At 33.1% G+C, this 18,700-nt stretch overlaps 1 protein-coding gene across 7 annotated transcripts in view; it reads left to right on the top strand.

The window, feature by feature from the left end:
- LOC137830399 (ubiquitin C-terminal hydrolase 13-like) overlaps positions 1–18,700 on the top strand; it is a 30,147-nt gene that overhangs the window by 3,933 nt on the left and 7,514 nt on the right. For 6 of the 7 annotated variants that reach the window (XM_068637709.1, XM_068637712.1, XM_068637710.1 and 3 more), the window contains exons 5-26: positions 1,393–1,655; positions 1,750–1,968; positions 2,077–2,185; positions 2,272–2,387; positions 2,627–2,725; positions 3,302–3,411; positions 5,199–5,273; positions 6,442–6,520; positions 6,649–6,795; positions 9,921–10,001; positions 10,102–10,221; positions 11,066–11,188; positions 12,768–12,845; positions 12,985–13,073; positions 13,151–13,259; positions 13,655–13,723; positions 13,859–13,969; positions 14,630–14,685; positions 14,770–14,947; positions 15,070–15,171; positions 15,257–15,328; positions 18,001–18,066. In XM_068637709.1, the coding sequence (XP_068493810.1) occupies positions 1,393–1,655; positions 1,750–1,968; positions 2,077–2,185; positions 2,272–2,387; positions 2,627–2,725; positions 3,302–3,411; positions 5,199–5,273; positions 6,442–6,520; positions 6,649–6,795; positions 9,921–10,001; positions 10,102–10,221; positions 11,066–11,188; positions 12,768–12,845; positions 12,985–13,073; positions 13,151–13,259; positions 13,655–13,723; positions 13,859–13,969; positions 14,630–14,685; positions 14,770–14,947; positions 15,070–15,171; positions 15,257–15,328; positions 18,001–18,066 (2,471 nt within the window). The remainder of the gene's footprint in view (positions 1–1,392; positions 1,656–1,749; positions 1,969–2,076; positions 2,186–2,271; positions 2,388–2,626; positions 2,726–3,301; positions 3,412–5,198; positions 5,274–6,441; positions 6,521–6,648; positions 6,796–9,920; positions 10,002–10,101; positions 10,222–11,065; positions 11,189–12,767; positions 12,846–12,984; positions 13,074–13,150; positions 13,260–13,654; positions 13,724–13,858; positions 13,970–14,629; positions 14,686–14,769; positions 14,948–15,069; positions 15,172–15,256; positions 15,329–18,000; positions 18,067–18,700) is intronic. The other variant, XM_068637715.1, reaches the window with a different exon arrangement.

Raw genomic sequence — 18,700 nt, 5'->3', positions numbered from 1 at the left:
TCCCACATTGATTAGAGATTATAATATATAAATGAGTGTAAACCTCACGACAAGTCAATTTTGTGAGGTTTAGTTAGACCTAAATTTACTTTTTAAGAATTTTAGTCATTGTCACCACTATCATTCCTCTTGTAACCACTATTACTATCAGCGCCACTACCACAACCTATTATTATTTGGTCTTTATCTTGGTGCGTGTCAAACATTGGATATGATTAATGCTTATCTTGCTTTTGTATCGTATAATATCTTGACAACTAAAAAAGTCCATAATGCTTTGGATATGCTTGTGTTGGGTTATATATTTTTTTTGGGTTAGGTGATGACTCTTTTATCAACCTTTGGGAGGATATTCTGTTGGAGGATATATTCTTTATAAAGGATTTGTCAAATGTGTTTGGAACTTTAACTTTCAGAGATTTCATGTTATTAAGAAACTAATGAATTAAAATATTATTTTTTTACCTTTTCCATGTATTTATATTGTCTTAGGTTCGTGTTAAAGCACATTTTGGAAGGATTTTTAAACTTATATTCTGATTGATTGGAAAAAGCTGCTAGTGTTACTTTTTCTAATCAAACTTGTTTGGTAATTTAGATAGATTATAATCCAAATTTACAATCTTTAACAAAGATTTTTTTTTTTTTTATGATAAAGAAAATTTTGGAGACTGTTGTTAAAAGCTAAGAAATTATAATTTTGAGTTTACTTTTGTTTTCCATTCTATTCCCAACCATTGTTTATTTTAAATACAAACCAACTACTAAAAATAGTATGTATGATCAATTGTTGAAATAATCTTTAAAAATAATCCAGTCTTCTGAACACATATTGTTTGTTTACCAGATTTTATTCTCTGATATTTAGGGAGTTTAGGCAGTTAATTACTTACTGTAACAATCACTAAGTATTTCATTCTGTCATGTTATTTTCATTTCAAATACCATAGTAATTTTGGATGTTACCATGTCAGAAGTTTTGTTTTTTACTTAGCGAGTTTGTGTTAAGCTTGTTAGGTTGCTTCTGTTACTAAAACCTGACATGGGTTGGTAGAATATTGAAGATTGTATTGGTAAGATGTAATACCCATGCATATTAGTTTGACTAGGGGGCAAATAAAAAAGGAAATTATCATCATTCAGAAAAAAATATTCTCTCGAATTAATTCTCTGCACCAAGTTTATTCTACCATTGGGCTCCTGTTTACAACATAGGATTTTTATTGGTTCCCCTGAAAAATCAATATCTGTCACACAGTTATGTTGGATTTTTAACTTGTTTATGTAATGGACAATATCTTATCATCTACTTTGGGAACATTTTTTGTAGCTCCCTCTCCATCACATTTTGTTATTCAGAAAAATGAATTTGTTTGCCTTTTCATATTCCAGAATCTCATCATCAGTTCAATGCGCGAGCGTGTGATTGGGGTTTTGCTAATTTCATGCCACTTGCTCAATTGTATGATCCTGCTAGAGGTTATCTTGTGAATGATACATTCGTAGTTGAGGCTGACATTGCTGTGCGTAAAGATATGGATTGGTCATATGACTCGAAAAAGGAAACTGGTTATGTTGGATTAAAAAACCAAGGAGCTACTTGTTATATGAATTCTCTGCTTCAAACACTGTACCACATTTCTTATTTCCGAAAGGTTAGCTGATGTTATATAAATTTGTAAGGTCTAGTTTTTTGAAAGGGCAAGCACTTATATTAAAATTAGCTCATCTATAGAATTTTTTTTTCAGGCTGTGTACCAGATGCCCACGACTGAAAATGATTCACCATCAAGAAGCATACCTCTTGCATTACAGAGTTTGTTTTACAAATTGCAGTACAGTGACTGTAGTGTAGCAACGAAAGAGTTAACCAAGTCTTTTGGATGGGATACATATGATTCATTCATGCAGCATGATGTCCAAGAACTTAATAGGGTTCTTTGTGAGAAGTTAGAAGACAAAATGAAGGTACTGAGTTATTTACGATAGTTTTTTATTGTTATGTCTTGTTAAAGTAGCTTTTACTCTGGATACTTGTGTACATTTACTATGTTCTTGGGATTTCATCTTTGCCAGGGAACTGTTGTAGAAGGCACTATTCAGAAATTGTTTGAAGGCCACCATATGAACTATATTGAATGCATCAATGAGGATTATAAATCAACAAGAAAGGAGTCATTTTATGGTATGCATTTTTCCTTTAGGATGCTGCTGTTTACCACATTATTCCATATTATTGGACCTTATGGAATATTGGATATTTGATTACAGATCTTCAGCTTGATGTCAAAGGCTGTAAGGATGTTTATGCTTCTTTTGATAAGTATGTGGAAGTGGAACGGCTTGAGGGTGATAACAAATATCATGCCGAGCACCATGGGTTACAGGTAAAACCTGAACCAATGTGCTTTTTTTTTGCCTTTCATTATCAGGCTGAACTTCACTAAGTGCATTATTTTATCTATAAAAATCTCTTTATATTGATCTTCCTCTATTTTGTTAGCTGCTTTTGTTTAGGAGTTACTGTTTCACTTGAATGATTGCTGAAGCTGTTACTATTATCGTTGTTATTTTCATTATCTTGAGTGATTGTTTTCCTAGAATGTGATTGTGATTACACTTTCAGGATGCTAGGAAGGGTGTATTGTTCATCGATTTCCCACCTGTTCTACAGCTTCAATTAAAACGGTTTGAGTATGATTTTATGCGAGACACTATGGTAAAGGTTGGTATTTAGTTCAAGAACCAATAAAATATCCCTTGCCTTTTGATCTGTCATAATATTTTTTTCACTATAATATTTTACTCTGATAGAACTTTTACCATACATTTTTTCTTTGCTAGTTGCAGTTACAGTTGATCATTTTCTATTATAAATTATACAGTTAAAGACCTTTTGCTTATTATTAAACGTATGATGCTCCAGATTTAGTACCCATTTATTAAATTTCTAAAAGTAAATGCCCTGTTTGGGTTTTTCTTTGATATTTATCCACTAATCTTTGTTTCATAGATTTTCTATTGTGATTGTAAGCTTTCTCTATTGCTTGGTCCAGGAGTTTTTGTACCATATCCTGTTGTATACTTTGTTTAATACTTAAAGTGATGTGATACTTAAAATTTGAAACATACAGTATGGTTTTTTATGTCTTAGATGTTTTTTTTTAGTTTTTCCTTGATTGTTTTTCCCCCATTGGACAGATGCTATTGTAATAAAAATTTTCTCAGTTTATTATTCCATTTCTAATATTTTCTGTTACTTCTGACATCTCTATCTAACATGGTGATTGATTGGCATCAGATCAATGATCGCTATGAGTTTCCCTTGCAACTGGATCTTGATAGGGATAATGGCAAGTATCTATCTCCTGAAGCAGACAGAAGTATTCGGAATCTTTATTCACTTCACAGGTATCTTAAATAATGAATGCTATGGCCACAATCTTTTTTCTATGCAACGCCTGCTTTAGAACAGCATGCTATGCTGCATCATGAAACTACATTTATGCTTCTGCTTGAAGTGGTGAAATTTTGAAGTTATATGATTTGAAAAGAAAATCAATATATACTCAGCACTATTATAATACTTAGATGGTATGATTCAATGGAGGAAAATAAAAGCCTTTTTATCCTATATTGTTGTTACTATGTTTTTAAACAAATATAACCTAAAAGCAAATATTTAGTGGTAGAGTTCTGATTTAGGCTGGAAAAGACTGCGGGTAGATTCTTAAAATTTTGCGTGTACTTGCCTTCTCAATCCTTTGTTTGATCAAGGAGAAAATTTGTGAAGAGTAATGTTATAAATATGGGTTGTGGAAAAGGTCGGAAAACCAATAATACTTCAAGCTTAATGTGTTGCTGAGGGCTATATTCAAAATTGTGGCATCGATTAAGTCAGTAGGTTGGTTGATAAATGCAATGTGGTTCTGAAGAAGGTATCTAGGAGATAGAGTGGAGGATAAAATATATTGGTTGTTGGTGATGGTCTGACATGCTAGGAAACTTCTTAGATGTGGAATTTTCTTTTAGTGTTGGTTTGGCTTTTGTTTATACTTTGAGCCTTGAGCATGGTTATCAAACTTGCAAGTTAACTCCTTAACTCGATTGAGTTTAAGAGTCTACTGATGGGTCATGAGTTAACTCGTGTGTAGACTCGTTTTTGAGCATACTTGAACCAAACTCAGACAAACTTGTAGAATCCGTCAAACTCGTGAGTCGGAGGCTGAGTGAACGAGTTTTGGAGAAAAGCCAAAAATGATCCACACATGGGTTGTTTTGTTTAGTGTGTAGATTTAGGGTTCGTTTTTGTTTCATACCTAGACTATGTTAGTATTTCATTTGAGTTCTTGGTTTTCGTTCTCGCCTCCCCATCGCTCCTTGTGGCCTTGTCGTTGCTCACTGTGTCCTCGCTGTTGCTCACTATGTCCTCGCTGTCGCTCACTGTGGCCTCGCTGTCGCTCACTGTGGCCTCGTCATCGCTCGCTGTGGCCTTGCCGTCGTCTAGCCATTGTCTTGCCATCGTTTTACTGTGCATCACGTCACATAGTCTCACATTTCCTTGCATTGTGTCGTCGTGTTCTACCTTCGTGTTTAGATAGGTGTTGTGGTTCTTGATCGCAATTGGGGTTGGAGATGGGTTTTGTGATTTTTGTTTGGGTTGAGTTTCATGAATTTTTTATTGGGTTGGGTTTCGTGATTTTAGTTTTGGATTGAGGTGAATCAAAAATAAGGAATGACAGATGGGGGTTTCGGGAATAAAGTAGAGTTATTTGAGGTTTTTATTTTATTTTTTTATCTGGAGTCTGGTGAAATGAAATTAAAATAAAATTGTTTTTTTATTGGTTGTGTTCAGCACATAAAGTTTGAAGATGTGTGGAATTGGTATCATGAATGTTTATATTTTTTTATTGAATTTTATATAAAATAGACTGTTATGAGTCTACGAGTCGAGTTTACATACCTTGCATGAGTCTATATAGACTCTTGAGTCTAATAACCTTGGCCTTTAGTTAAGGTCAGTCAGAAGTATTAGGACTAAATTTAGAATTTATCTATTTTTTCATGATTGATATTGAATTTACTTGTTATTGCATTGGTGTACGAGGTGGGGTAGCCTGTGATGCAGTTTGCTGTTACTATAGGTTTGTTTCATTGTTAACATCCGTATGAACCTTGTCTGAACTTTTTGTTTGCAGTGTTTTGGTTCACAGTAGTGGGGTGAATGGTGGACACTACTATGCTTACATTAGGCCAACACTATCAGATGAGTGGTACACTCTTTTTAATCTTTCACTTTTTTGTATATGTATTATAATGTTCATCTTAGTAATCATTGGTGCACTTGTTGATTGTCACGAAACAAGTAACGTGATGAAATTTATTACTATCAAGGATAATATTTGCCACTATGAAACAGGAAAATCAGAGTCATATGTATTAAAGAGTTTTTCTGTTGTGAATGTGTTTAATCTCACATGTAAATCTATTATTGATAATCATTTTAAACGTAATATGGATGATAATGAAGAATATCCGTAACTGTTGCCGTACATATTTCTCTAATCACTAAGATCAAACATATCTCTTTTACTTGTATTGACATCCTACAGTGCTAGTGATGCTATAACAGTAAACACCACTAGTTAATCTTTTCAACTCCCATTCAATTTCATTATTGTCAAATTTATTCTATTGTAATGTTATCGGGTTTGTTAAATCAAATTGATAGAACGTTTGGAGGTGTTGTAGATAATTCACTCGGTGTTGGATGTTAGTTAGGTAGTTAGTTAGTTGACAGTTAACTAGTAATGCCGTTATATGGTACACAACAGGGAGAAAATCTTTTGTGGCCTCTCTCCCCCCATCTCCTTTTTCTTCTCTGTTTGGTGAGTGTGTTCAGTATGTGTTTTGATAAGATAGGAGATACAAAGAGGATGTCTTGTATATTGTGATCAACGTATTTTAGGTGATATTGAGATTTATTATGGTTTTCTAAGATCATTTAGATGATTTGTTGGGTGTCAATAATCAATATTTTATTTTTCTTTAGACATGGTAGTATAAGAAGGCATTGATATTTGATTTCCATTTTTATTCATTCTTTGCTTCTTTTTCAATTATCTCTTGGTAATATTGGAATTGTCAGTCACAGTTGCAGATACATTTACAATTTAAATATGTTCTTTTACATTGATTGTTTTTTTTCTTCCAAAATCAAATTAAGATCACACAGTTTCAACATCTTCATAGTATAAAGCTGTGTAAAGCTGTCTTTGTACCTGTTTAGTTGGTAAAAGTTTTGTCAACTATGTTATGGATTTTGGATATAATGCTTGTGTTAAAGTGTCCGACTACACACTTTGATGTATTTATAAAATATTAGAGGAAAACATAACTTGCTTGTGTTGGGGATCAAACCTTAAAAAATACTCACTTCAGGTTTAAGTTTGACGATGAACGAGTAACCAAAGAAGATGCAAAGAGGGCTTTAGAAGAACAGTATGGTGGCGAAGAGGAGGTAGTATTTTTTAATGCCTTTGTTGGGCCTGTCTTGTATGTTTTTTCTTGATATTTTTTGACTTGGTGTTTTTTTCTTTTCACATCATGCCAGTTTTTGTTGCTTCATTCTATTTTTTTTGTCAACAGTTACCTCATACTAATCCTGGGTTCAACAATTCTTCCTTTAAATTTACAAAATACTCAAATGCATATATGCTTGTCTATGTTCGAGAAAGTGACAAGGATAAAATAATTTGTAATGTGGATGAGAAGAACATTGCTGAACACCTTAGAGTAAGATGTTTGATTCATTGATGTTATATTTTTTTTGGGCTTCATTACATTTGTTACCTAAGTATTGTTATTTTGAAATTTTTGTCTCCGCTTATATCTGATAATCCCCTTACTATTTTAATTGGTCAATTTTGGTTCATCCATTAATTTGACATCTAATATTTAACAGAAATGTTGAAGTGGCTGTGCAGTAGAGTGCTGCAACAGCATGGATGTGCTGACTTGGTAGTGCAATAGTGTTGTCTCATGATATAAAAGTGATACAATGATGAATTATTCTCAAATTTGAAGGAATAATATTCTACTTTATTGTATCAATTATGAGGTCGTTAGAATGCAGGAATTTGCAGGTTATTTTAGGAAATATGGACAACTAATTCTTAGGAGACAAATCTCTTTGATTATGGGATTGTTTTTTGGAGTACATAAATCTAGTACTAATAGTGATATCTGACTGTGAGTCTGTGATAAAGAATGAATTTATAGCAAGGATAAATTGATAACTTCCTAAAACACACAATGAGCACCACGATTTTGACACTCCCCCTCCTTTCCCAGCTTTGACATAATTCTTTCAAAGTTAATGCAGTTCATCCGTTTGGTGAGTATGCCTGCTAGTTGACTCTTAGTGGATACACGGGGAACACATTAAGCTAGTGTCTAGCTATTCCTTAATAAAATGTCTGTCCATGTTTGATATGTTTAGTTCTATCATGTTGCACTAGGTTGTGGGTTATACTAATTGCAAATTTATTGTTACAATATATCCTCATAGGTTCATCACACTTTATCTTCAAGTCTTTCAGTGTAATCTTCAGCCATAGAAGTAAACATATTTCTTGGGCCATTGCTCGGAATTCTGCTTCAGCACTTGATCTAGCTACTGCACTCTGTTTTTTCTCTTCCAAGTCACTAGGTTTCCACCAAGGAAGGTGTAGTGTATCTAGTTGTTCATCTCCTATCACAATTGACCTCACAAAATCTATGTTTGTGTATGCTTCAAAACTTACATTCTTGTTTTGTTTGAATAAAATCCTTCTTCTTGGAGTCCCTTTTAAATATTGAACTCTTTTAAGAGTAGCTTGTAATTGTGCTTCCTTTGTTTGGTGCATAAATTGGCTGACTAGACTTGCAAAAAAGCAATGTCTGGCCTAGTGCAAGATAAGTAAATAAGCTAACACGATCAAATTCAAGAGTCATTCTTGATATGAAGTTAACATCCAAGATCATTCAACAAACTGGGCAAGAGTGACAATATCCTTGCTATTTTCGTGCTTCAATTTTCATAATTGTTCAATTTAGTCCATAGACTTGTTAGGATTCCATAATATTTAGCAATAAAAATAGTGCCTTGTTTGGATCCAAAGATTTTACTTTATAATTCATAGGAAGTTGAAAAATCTTATGGAGTAATTATTTTCGAGATCTTCCCAAATTTCTTGGGCACTAGAGTAGAACATTTAGCTTTGATTGATGTCTGTAGTCATGTACCCCAAAACCATGTTATGACAAGAGTCATTATTGTCCCAAATGTGAAAATTAGGATTACTTGAGATATTTGTTTAAGCGTTCCTTGATACCTTCAATGTGCATTGGATGAATTGAGCCCATTGAAGGTAGTTTCAAATGCTATCTTTGAGCAAGTGTGGTGGAAGGTAGGCATTGCTTAATGGAGAAACTATAGTGGATGAGAAATTGGTTGCCATGCCAAAATTTTTTTTTTTTTCCAAAACAAATTAGAAACCATCAAATAAGGAAAAGGAAATGTGAATAGTGCTCTTTCAAATGAGAGATATGCAAACCTAGATGGAAGATATAAACTGGGGCAATTTTGGGCCACCTCAATGCGACCCCTGTTGGAGATCTCACATCGACTAGAGAAAACATAGTATATATGTGGGTGCAAGCAAACCTTACCTTATGAGTCAATTTTGTAAGGTTGAGTTAGGTTTAAAATTCATTTCTTAATAATCCGACAAGGTCAAGGGAATAAATACTTGACTGAAAAGAAAAAAACCCATTTCATCTGTGTGCCTATGTTTTCTTTCAACGACACCATTTTGGTGATGAATGTGAGGACATGACAAATGATGAATAATGTCTATTTCTTTGAGTTACGTAGTAAAGACATGGAATTCACCTCCCTACTTGGATTGTAAAGCTTTGATGCATATGTTAAATTGTAGCTCAACCATATTTTTAAATTGTTTAAAAATAGTTAAGGCATCCAATTTATTTTTAAGAAGATATATCGACAAATTTGAAGCTGAGGAGAGCAACAAATGGAAAACTATTAGAGCCCGTGAGGTTTGTATTTATTTATATATTACCTTTAGTTAATGTGAGATTTCCAACACACTCCCTCATGCTAAGGATTGGACATCTCGTGCATGAGACTAGATATTTGTGAGTTGTCTAATAGGTATCCGTAGCAAGTGATACGATAGACCTTAAATCTTGTTAGAATAGACTTTGATATTATAATAGAAAAGTGATACACTGATTTATTATGAAAAGGCTAAAAGATACAAAATGATTATGAGACAATTAACATAAGACTATACAGAGCTCAAACCCAAGTTAGAGTTGTAAGTTGTAACCGTCTAGCAAAACAGTTATTGTTAGGCAGAAGCAGGTACAACATGTTGAGAATGAGACAGGATTGCAGGTTTAAGCATACATTTGTAAGGTAGTTTTTACAGCTTAGTGTTTGTTAGCTTTTAGGATCCCCCTTTTATAGGAAATTTAGGGGAAAGGGCGACTTTTTTTAAGAATTGGGTTTTGTAAGTGGAATAATCTAGTGGTTAGGAGACTGCTCCTTTGTATTCTTTTGTTGTATGACTGGTGAAATTAGAGGAAGTTCAGATTTTCTTTTCTTTGTTCTTCTATGAGGATAATACTTACTCCTAACAGTTACACTAACCAATAGTCTAAGAGAAACCACTTCTGCCATGAATGAACCAAAATTGGACTATTAATGAAGTGGTATGATCGGATTTGGTAAAAAGTATTTGAAGGGACCAAATTTCTGAAATACGATAATAGAGGGCAAAATTTAAGCCTAATTTGTAATCATATTTTGAATGTAAAAATACTCCCTTTAAAGGTTCAACTGTACATTTTAGATGAGATTAAGGAGAGAACAAGAAGAAAAAGATCTGAAGAGGAAGGAGAAGGCTGAGGCTCACTTGTACACCATCATAAAGGTTACAACTCTGTTGATTAATTCTCTGTTATTTTTGCCCTCTTTATTAAATGATTCATAAGATGATATTGAATAATAAGTTATTGATTCATTGGTCCCAGGTTGCTCGTGATGAAGATCTGTGTGAGCAGATTGGAAATGATATATTCTTTGATCTGGTGGATCATGATAGAGTTCGAAGTTTTCGTATTCAAAAACAAGTGCCTTTTGTCATTTTCAAGGTACGAACTATGGTTTTGTTTTGTATTATGCAATAAACTTGGTACATATGATTTATGTCTCTAGATTTAGGGTAGTGTTAGAATTACATACACGAGCACACACATATATTTTATGTGTACATATACATACACATATATATACGGAGATTGAGCTGTATGTAGTCATTTAATTTAAGTCTTATTTATTGTACTAATGATTCATTTTAAATTTATAAACAAGAGCCTCCACTGGGTAAATTACACATAGAATTCATCACATTGCTTGTTTTATCTCAACATTTTGTTTCCTTTTTGCATCATTGAACCCTGTGACTAAAGTATCAGCCATTTGATATATGTTTATGTTACAATATTCTACAAAAGTTTAGGAGTGACATAATTATTTAATGTGTTTGCTCCACACTTGATTTTCACTAGATTCTTAAATATATCTCTTATAGTAGCAGAAACTGTATCAGGGAACAATCTTTTCTCAGATTTTTCATTGTGGAGCCAAAAGTATAACAATGGTAATATCATGCTGACACATTGCATAGGCGACACCTTTAATTTGTGATTAAAGTTTATCTAAATCAGGAATTGGTGTGTGTTTGTTTGTTCATCTTATTTTGCCACTTTGTTAGATTTAAATAGTTGTTATTTCTTACATGTTATGGCTGTTAATTCCGTTGTTTTAGTGTCATACAGCAACTGAATAAGTGCTTTTGTGAGGTAGCATCATGTCCTTTGTGTTTTTTTTCTCATCTATTTGAAATTCATGATTGTCCTATTTAGCTTCTGTTATACCACGAACTGATTATGATTTTGAATTTACTTTGAATCTTTCTGACAACAAATTTATCAGGAAGAAGTTGCCAAAGAATTTGGTATACCCATCCAGTATCAACGTTTTTGGTTGTGGGCAAAGCGCCAAAACAACACATACAGGCCAAATAGAGCACTGACACCTCAGGAAGAAGCACAATCAGTAAGTATAAAGGACTTCCAGTGTTGTTTTCATAAATAGCTGGTTGGCTGCCATGTTTCTATTTGCTTAATGTTAAGTATATTAACTTCATTTATAAGCTTAGTAATTTGTGAATTTGAAGACTGATCTCTCTATTTTCTTAAATACTATGGATGCTTGTTTAGGATACTCCACATGTGTATCAACATGTCTAATGTTGGCAAACATGAAATGTAGATATATTTGTTGTGTCTGATAATATATAATAAGAAAGACTCTTAGTTATTAATAAATAGTGTGCAATAGGTGTGGAGTGACCTTACATGGCTACGGGACTTATGTGTGTAATGTTTTTAAGCTCTGTTGGTAGCTTTCTTGGCAAGTTGTCAATATAACAACTCTTATCTTGGTGGGAAAAATTTCCTCTTTACTCACTTGTTTTCTGAGTTACAGAATCCATTTGTTTGTTGTTCAGTTTTTATATTTTTGTAATTTGGGTTGGTTTTGTTTCCAAAATAATTAGGGGTTTATGGTAGGATCCAAAGAACACCATGTGACTTCTATTTTGTTTCCAGCTACTGACCTAGCTCCCTGCATCGTTGTTGAAACAACCCTGACATTTTCTGTTCTCTGCCTCTCTAGCATAGATCTCTGTTCTTTACCTCACAACACACTTCTATTAGTCTCTCATCTGTTTGCATCCATTCCTTGTTGGTCTCTGTTTTATTTAATTTTATGCTACCCTTCTCTTTTTACTGTTGATGAAATTTGTGTATTTTCTTAACTTTACTGCTGTCTACCTTAGTCTTTGTGATGCGTTAAGGTATGTCATGTGGTCTACTCATCCAAAAAATCTAATGTATTCTGTTTTTATCTATTAATTTTATTTTTTCTATTTCATTCCCGTGTTCTTATACTATTAATTATGGAGATGTCCTTTATTTTTGACCATTTATCTATTAATCTCATTTTTTTGATATCATTCCTTTTTATCTGATATCTATAATCTTTAGTGTAGAAGTCATTGCAGTATCTGCTATCCGAAAATAATGCTACTGTAATTGGCCACTCCATATTTTGGGGAGGGGGTGGTTGAAAAACTATTGAGTGTTATCTTATTTTAATATTTTTTTAAATGATGGAGTTTTCAACTATAAATATAGAGATGTAGTATTATAAATGTACCCTATTTATCTTATGAGGTGTGCTAGTAATATACTTTCTAACACATTGAAAACTACAAAATCAGGAAAGGGACATTAAATGAGTACTGAAACCCACTAAAATTAGTGGTTTTTTCAATAAATTTTGGCCAATAGTGGAGGGTGTTTTCAAAAGAACGTGTTAGAGAGTTTGTTGCTAGCATTTCTCTTATTTTAAAGACATTTTTCTATTTTATGCAAGTTCCAACAAATAGTATTCTTTTTCTCAAAATTTCATTTGATTATGGCTTGATTATTGTGTGCGATAGCAAAAGGTGTTAAAACTGATTAATAAAAATTGAACTAAAGATAGTGAGAGTGGAAGTGCTATCTTTAATATTTTATGAATATTTTTCTCATAATGATTTGTTTGTTCTGTGGCATTGTAACTGTTGTAGGTTGGACTTTTGAGAGAAGTGTCCAATAAAGGAAATAATGCAGAGCTGAAGTTATTTTTGGAACTTGAAATGGGGAAGGTAATGTTTTTCTGAGAATTTAATCTTCCTGAGTAGTTTGGTGGTGACCACTAAATATTGTATGTTCTTCCATCCCCTTCTAAGTGAATCACAACTGACATGGATTTCTTACGTGCACCTTACACACACAATGAATCAGGATTTGCAGCCTATTCCTCCTCCCGAGAAGTCAAAAGAGAATCTCCTGCTTTTCTTTAAACTTTATGAACCTTCAAATGAAAAGCTTAGGTGCGTGTGCTTCATATTACTTATCAGAGGTGAATCTACATTGTATTAATTAAATGTTTCTTCCTTTCTTGGTTCAGGTATGTTGGGCGGCTCTTTGTGATGTTCAGTGCGAAGCCAGTAGATATATTGGTAAAACTAAATGAAATGGCTGGATATGCTCCTGATGAAGAAATAGACATGTTTGAGGTTAGTTAATGTGCATCTCATGCACAGTGATGTTCTATGATTGCAATATCAATGGAGTGCTATAATGTTTATGTTGACAACTGTATGTCTATTAGGAATTAGTTAGACAGATGGACTTTATTTTCTAGAAAATTGAATAATTAATAAGATTATTCTATTTTTATCTGATTTGGAATGATTAGGGTCAGAATCAGATTTTTGTGATTTGATTACTTTGGGGTCAAAATAAAATCTCTGATTTGAATTGATCCTTTTCATTTACTTTCCTTTCTACATTTATTAAGTAATTGGCCTATTTATGTTAATCTTTTATTCCTGAATAATACACAAGATTTATTCTTCCACTTTCTAGCTGTCCCTAAAATCACAATTTACGTTTTGTTGTGCCTGATCAGGAGATAAAATTTGAACCTAATGTCATGTGTGAACGTCTTGACAAGAAATCCACATTCCGTGAGAGTCAGGTATGCATCACGAGTGACATGTATTTTATATTTTTAATTCTGACTTCAGCCATTATTAGTGTTTTAAGTTTATAATAATAATAAATATTTCAACTCATAGCTGTGACTTTTCTTGTACTGTTGTAATTTAAGCAGCTTGAAGATGGTGATATTATTTGCTTCCAGAAGTCCCACAAAACTGAAAACGAAGAGCAATATCGGTATCCAGATGTTCCTTCTTTCTTGGAATATGTGCATAACCGTGTGGTATGAACTGTTTAAACTAGCATATAACTTCTTGTTGACTGCTATTTTATATTGTTGTGTCCTCAATTTCTGTACCTGCTATAAGAAGCAGGTATACTGCATCGATTGTTAAATATAAATTCTTATCCTTAGGTTCTCTGGTTTATTAATTTGCTTTAGAAAGTTAGTTTCTCATCTAAGTGGACATATTATTATTATTATTTTTATTTCCCTTTTTATATATAATTTAATCATCTGTGACTGTTCTCACTTGTTGTTTTGGGTCTTTTTCTGACTGTTCAAACTAAGGAATGGTGTTTGAAATATTCATAAAACCTGGAGCAGTAAGCCATAGATGTACTAATTTCATTCCCAACTAATTAAGGAAATATATTATGATACCCTAAGGATTTATTGCAATTAATCCTTGAGAGATAGCGAGGGAATGTGGAAACTAGTTCTAGAGGATAATATAAGTCATGATAAGATATTTTTTGGATTTTTCCACATATCAACAAATTGGTTAAATGGTTTTATTTGTCATTCCTCGTTTTATTTTATCAACTATGGAAAACATAAAAGGTGAACTTATTCGTAGTTTAATTTAATCATTTTTTTTTAATTCTATTTGCAAAAGTTAACAATCAATACTGAAGAGTCCTGTCGTTTGGAGATATGCAGGTTGTTCGCTTTAGGATTTTGGAAAAACCAAAGGAGGATGACTTTAGTCTTGAGCTGTTAGTTTATTCTCTCTTTCTCTCTCTATTGTATTTTTGAGTAAAGTATATTTGGTAGTTTAATTTTTCACTTTGACACTCCAGGTCAAAGCTTGACACCTATGACAATGTTGTTGAAGAAGTTGCTCAACATATTGGTTTGAATGATCCTTCTAAAATCAGACTCACATGTCATAACTGTTACTCCCAGCAACCTAAACCGCAGTCTATAAAGTACAGAGGAATAGAACATTTGTCGGACATGCTAATTCACTATAATCAGGTGCGTCATTTCACAGTGCAAAATTTTCGCAAAACATCCTGTTTCATTCTAAAATGGCTGTTTGGGTTTTGCTTAAGCTTCCAATTTGCTAAAATCATTTTCTTTTTTATTTTTGTTACTAGGCTTCTGATATTCTATACTATGAAGTATTGGATATCCCTTTGCCAGAATTGCAATGCCTAAAAACTCTTAAAATTGCTTTCCATCATGCTACCAAGGATGAAGTGAGTTCTGTTAGTTGTCACTTTCACTTTTTCCACAATCATTTGCCGTAAGTGTTATACTTCTAACTGATTTACACTTGTTCAGGTGGTGATTCATACTATTAGATTACCGAAGCATTGTATTGTGGCAGATGTAATTAATGATCTTAAATCGAAGGTATGATGGTAAATTCACATAATCAAAGTTGATAGATTTATTGAGGCACATGGATTATAGAAAGACCACACAGATTTGCAGGCAAATTGAAACATGCCTTTTGAGCTTGCCTGCCGAATTGTTTTTAGAATATATAGTTTACCAATGCTAATTTCACTGTGAAAGCAATTAAGTTTTAGAACTTTTTCATATGCCGTGGTTATAGTGTATGATTTGTGCACAAGTGGGCAACACATGTGCCAAAAATTGGAAGCCTAATGCTATAAATCTTTTACTGTGGGAAGGGTCTGACTCATTAAGTTGCATTAAGTGGCTTCTTTGTTCGGCTGCCTTACCTTGCATTTGGAATAGACTGAGTCCATGACTTGATCTTTTGACCTCTGGGTCACAGTGCCCAAGACTCACATCTGATTGCACATACTAGTTAATTAAAATTATTATACGGAAGGTAAGTAAATTTATAAGTTCTGTCTTCTCCCTATATAGAATATCAGAAGAACAGGGGAAAATACACAGTGGAAATTGTTGAAATTATGGTGTTATAGGTATTGAGGATGAGGGAATTGAGAGAAGTGCGATGCTATTTAATATTCTATTTTGTAATCAAATGATTATAATGGGTTAATGTGTCTATAAAATCTAGAATATTAACCTGTATTTATTCTAATTGTTATAGCTCCTCATGTTTCCTTATTTTATTATGATTTGTTCTCCTGAGTAGTTTGAATTGTGATTAGTATAAATAAGTCTTTGTTTTAGGTTTTATAAACATCATCGACACGTTGAAGTAATTATATATCTCAGTTAAGATTTTTGATGCATAGATATGATGTGTATCTGACATGTTGGATACTGCAATCTAATTATTCTAAATGTTTAGGATATGATATGGTAACATTTGTTTTAGTATTTGGCCCTCTTAAATATGATCAAATGAACTGGGCTTTTACATGTTCCCTTGCATAGGAGCACACGTTCTTTGAATCCATTCCTTTAGTTGAATACACCCTATAATTTAGGGATGCAAGAATGGAGGTTTGGATCTTGGTAATTTGCAACTAAAATAGCCTGGCTTGTCTACTGAAATAGCAAAACATGTTACACTTGCAAATTGCAACTCTGGGAAATTTATTTCACAAGGAAATTCTGTCATACCATTACAATCTTTCAAAACATACTGAGTTATTGAATGGATTTTATTGAAAATCAAAAAATCGTTGGTCCTGCCAACTTCTTATTTATTAAATCCTTTTCATGACATTGTAGTTCTTGGATTAGTTTGAACCAATAGTGTAAAGTGTGTTTGAACATTGAAGAAATCATCTTTCAAGATTTGTCTTTTTATTGCTATTACACATTCTTGGGGACATACATAGTTGCTATCACTCTAATGTTTCAAGTTTTGTCTCTTTGTTTAATTAGGATTGTGACATGTTAATAGTATAAGGGTATGTTAGGAACCAATAATTGAAAAGAATGAAAAGATTTTTTTTAATAGAATAGAATAGGAGAGTGCTCCATGGGTTCATAAAAGATTTCTCCTTTCACAAAGAGCTAGTGCTCAATCTACAAAATGAACATCCTTCCCCTCTATGCTTCTTTCCCTATTTATATCTACCTAACACCTTAAGTAACTAACTCATTCATATTCTAACTATCTATTGGAAATTTCACATCAACTAGATATATGGTCAAGTTATAGTATATAAGTGGGTGCAAATCTCATCTTATAATTCGGTTTTGTAGGTTTGAGTTTAGTCTAAATTCCACTTTCTTAAGTTTGTATCAGAGTCATCTAGAGCTTATCCTAATCCAGTTTGTTGGCTCTCATGTTATTCATTATCATCTTCCCCCTATTCCCATGCTTGAGATGTCTAGTTCTTGACGTGAGAGCGTGTGTTGGAAAACCCACATCGACAAGAGATACGGGCAAGTTGTAGCATTAATTACCTATATTGGAAATCCCACATCGACTAGAGATAAGGTCAGTTCATAGTATAAAGGTCGGTGCAAACTTCACCTTACAAGCCGATTTTGTAAGGTTGAGTTAGACTTAAAGACCACTTCTTAAGATGGTATCAGACCCATCTAGAATCTATCCTAGCAAGAGTTTGTTAGGCCTATTGTGCCACTCGCTATTGGACCATCCTTAAATATATGGTTTGACGCACAAGTTTGCTGGTCTCGGCGTGAGGGGGGTGTGTTGGAGATCTCACATCAACTAGAGATAAAGTCAGTTCATAGTATATAAGTGGGTTGACTTAAGCTTAAAGTTCACTTTTTAATTTGCCTATTTTCCTTGTACAATTTAGGTAAATTTTTTCTATAAATAAGATGCATATAATCAATATCTTAAGCCCCTTTTTTATCATTTTTTAACCTCAAGTGCTTCAATTTCTATGGATCGATTGCTACTCACTGCACAGAATCACATGCCTCAAGTTTCCTTCTTAAAATTTGTGCAAAATCTATGATGTTGTAATTGACTAAGAACTTGTCTCAACTGCCCCAAATGTTCTTTCCATGATTTACTATAGATTTGCATCATAAAAAAAAGGATTAAAAAACAATATGACTTGGATTGTATTTTGGTGGTAATGTCTTGTCTTCTATTCTATATATTGAAATCTGCCTTGTGGGAAAATGAATTGACTTTTTTTCTTGTCATACAGGTAGATTTATCACATCCAGATGCAGAACTTAGATTGCTTGAAGTTTTCTATCACAAGATCTATAAGGTGGGAAAATGTATAATTTTAATTTCATTTTTAGATACATTGATTTCGAGGTTTTGATAAACTTGTGAGTGCTCATCAATACATCAATATGAGCTAGCTATTGGTGGGGGAAGGGGGGTGCAAGGGCTCACGAAATCATATTAAGATCCCAATCACATTTCTAGATATTTTTTAAAATCGAAATAATTTAAATTGTTGGAGATTCGTAGAAAGCTGTACAAACTAACTATATTTATTCAAACTAACATCTCCTCAAACTCAAGGAAAAGATTTTTCACAAGAAAAATTCTTAACATTGAGTTTGCTTCGATAGAAAGTAGAACAAGCTGAAAATAAAGGCTAGGTCAGCACATCTGCCCATTGATCAAGAGCGGGAATATGGTAGATGTAAATTTGCTTGGCTATAACCTTCTCCTGCTCAAAGAAAACATGAATCTCCATGTGTTTAGTGTGATTATGAAATACCGTACTGTGAGCAATAGACACAACACTTTTATTGTCACCAAGAAGAATAGAAGTAGTAAAGGAAACTTGCAATTCAATGAGCAACATAGAAATGCATGTTAATTGAGTGGAAGTTTGAGCTAAACTTTTGTACTCTGCCTCAATACTAGAACAAGTAGTAACTTGTTGC

Source organism: Phaseolus vulgaris, chromosome 7 (genome assembly GCF_000499845.2).
Source record: "Phaseolus vulgaris cultivar G19833 chromosome 7, P. vulgaris v2.0, whole genome shotgun sequence".
NCBI lineage: Eukaryota > Viridiplantae > Streptophyta > Magnoliopsida > Fabales > Fabaceae > Phaseolus > Phaseolus vulgaris.
Note: the sequence above shows the minus strand (reverse complement) of the source record. Positions and strands in the feature narration are given on the sequence as shown.